Source organism: Oncorhynchus mykiss, chromosome 9, assembly GCF_057628025.1.
Source record: "Oncorhynchus mykiss isolate SJ-2025 chromosome 9, ASM5762802v1, whole genome shotgun sequence".
Taxonomy (NCBI): Eukaryota; Metazoa; Chordata; class Actinopteri; order Salmoniformes; family Salmonidae; genus Oncorhynchus; species Oncorhynchus mykiss.
Genome location: NC_143030.1, coordinates 15,774,997 through 15,777,009, shown reverse-complemented (window position 1 = coordinate 15,777,009; position 2,013 = coordinate 15,774,997). Strand labels below are relative to the sequence as shown.

Genomic DNA, 2,013 nt, shown 5'->3' with positions numbered 1-2,013 from the left:
GTAAGATCGTCAAGTGAGTTCCAAGATGCGAGGCGTAGTCTTCGAGTATTTATCAAATTCGCATCAGGGACAGGGCCGTGCACAGACGTTTGCGCAGCGTTAAAGTGTGCGACGGAACAACCCGGGTCACTCCCAACGCTAACTGTTAAACCACTGCTACTGCAGGTTTAATTGTCCTCACTGGGTGAACCAACATGTCGATAACGTTCTTCACATAGACACTACAGTGAAAATATGAATGAGATAATGTACTTCTCCACAGGGCTCTACACTCTCTCCTCATGCCTTGCTCATGAGTATCACTTTGTGAACATGGGCAAGAACTGGACTGAAGCACAAGCCTACTGCAGAGAGAAGTACACTGACCTGGTCACCATAGACAACATGGAGGATATGAACAGACTGATCAACACTGTAGACAGTGGTTCTAATGGATCAGCCTGGACAGGGTTGTATAGTGGTGTTAACAGCTGGAGGTGGTCTCTAGAAGATATGGACTACTATGGAGAGACTGAGTTTAGGAACTGGGACAGTTCAGATGGTTGCCTGATCACCACTGTGTAGCGACAGGAGAGTACGGGACGTGGTGGGATGACCGTTGCATCATAAAATACTACTCGGTCTGCTACGACGGTGAGAAAATGTTACTCTTTGTGTTTACAGCTCTGTTTGTACAATCAGAACATTTTAAAAATAGGAAATGACATCATGACTTAACAAATACTCTAACATGCATATGCAGTGACACCATATAAACATTATTGAAAACAAGTATAGATTTCTTGAGAAATATTTACCTTGACATCAAGAATGCATTCAATAATTGCAGGAAAGACAACCAACATTTCTGAGAGGTTCATCTTGTCAAATGAAGGTATGACATGGGATGAAGGGCAGAGCTACTGCAGACAGCACTACACAGACATGGCCAGTGTGAGGAACCTGGCTGAGAGCAGGAAGATAGGGAGCATTGTACCGAAGGGAAACTGGCGTGGGTCGGCCTGTTCAGAGACTGGAGCTGGTCGGACCAGAGTAACTCTTCATTCAGATTTTGGCATTCAGGAGCACCCAATAATCGCTACGGGAACTGTGTCGGTGATTGGTAAATCAGGCAAATGGGCAGACTACACATGTGGAACAAAACTTCCCTTTTGCTGCTACAGTGGTGAGTTACATGACACAGTGTGTGTGTCACTGGCATAGCTCTGTTTCTCTGAACCCCCCCCCAGCCACTCACAAAGTATAGCCTACTGATCGCTGTCCATGGTTCTGAAATTGTGACGCCCACACGGCTGCCTCGATAGGCTATTCAATTATGTGGTGCTAGTGCTAGTAGTTGGTGTGGATGGGTGGGCGTATAATACTAATGTCAAGCAAATAAGAGTGAGTGTTCGAATCTCATCAGACAACTTTAGCATTTAATTTAATTTAGCGACATACTACTTTTTAACTACTCTGCAACAACTTAGCATGTTAGCTAACCCTTTAACCTTTTAAGCTAACCCTAACTTCAACCCTTAGCCTAGCTAACGTTAGCAACCAAGCTAATGTTAGGCCCAACAAATTGTAATTCGTAACATATCATACATTTTTCTATCTTGTACGAGTTGCATTTTGTAACATTGTACAAATTGTAATTCGTAACATATCATATGGAATGGATGATCCACAAATTAATACATACCATACGAAATGTAACATATCACACTAATTAGTGTCCCAGATTTACATTTACTATGTTACGTTTACCCCTGAGTCCAGGTTGGTATTAGCCTATAGCTTTGCTTTAATGGATACATGTTTATTTTTATTTAATTTTCTCATGTTAAGATGTTTGTTTCACAAAGCTGTAGCTCTACGGTGTCGCAATATTGCTATTTAGAATGTTGCTTGGCGGCAATTACGTATTGGAAAATTCAAGCATTGCAGATTGTAAAATACATTTTCAATGAAACAGTATACCAATCATTAACCAATCTATTTTTTTAATAAACATCTGTCCTGTAGGCCTAC

The 2,013-nt window shown here is 41.7% G+C and overlaps 1 protein-coding gene across 1 annotated transcript; it reads left to right on the top strand.

Moving 5' to 3' along the window:
• The first annotated feature begins 234 nt into the window (after positions 1 to 234).
• LOC149980773 (C-type lectin domain family 10 member A-like) lies at positions 235 to 1,252 on the top strand. Its single transcript, XM_090185674.1, has 2 exons — positions 235 to 558; positions 954 to 1,252. Exons 1-2 carry the CDS (start codon positions 235 to 237, stop codon positions 1,104 to 1,106), a joined length of 477 nt encoding a protein of 158 aa, XP_090041800.1. The 3' UTR covers positions 1,107 to 1,252.
• Positions 1,253 to 2,013: the final 761 nt, after the last annotated feature.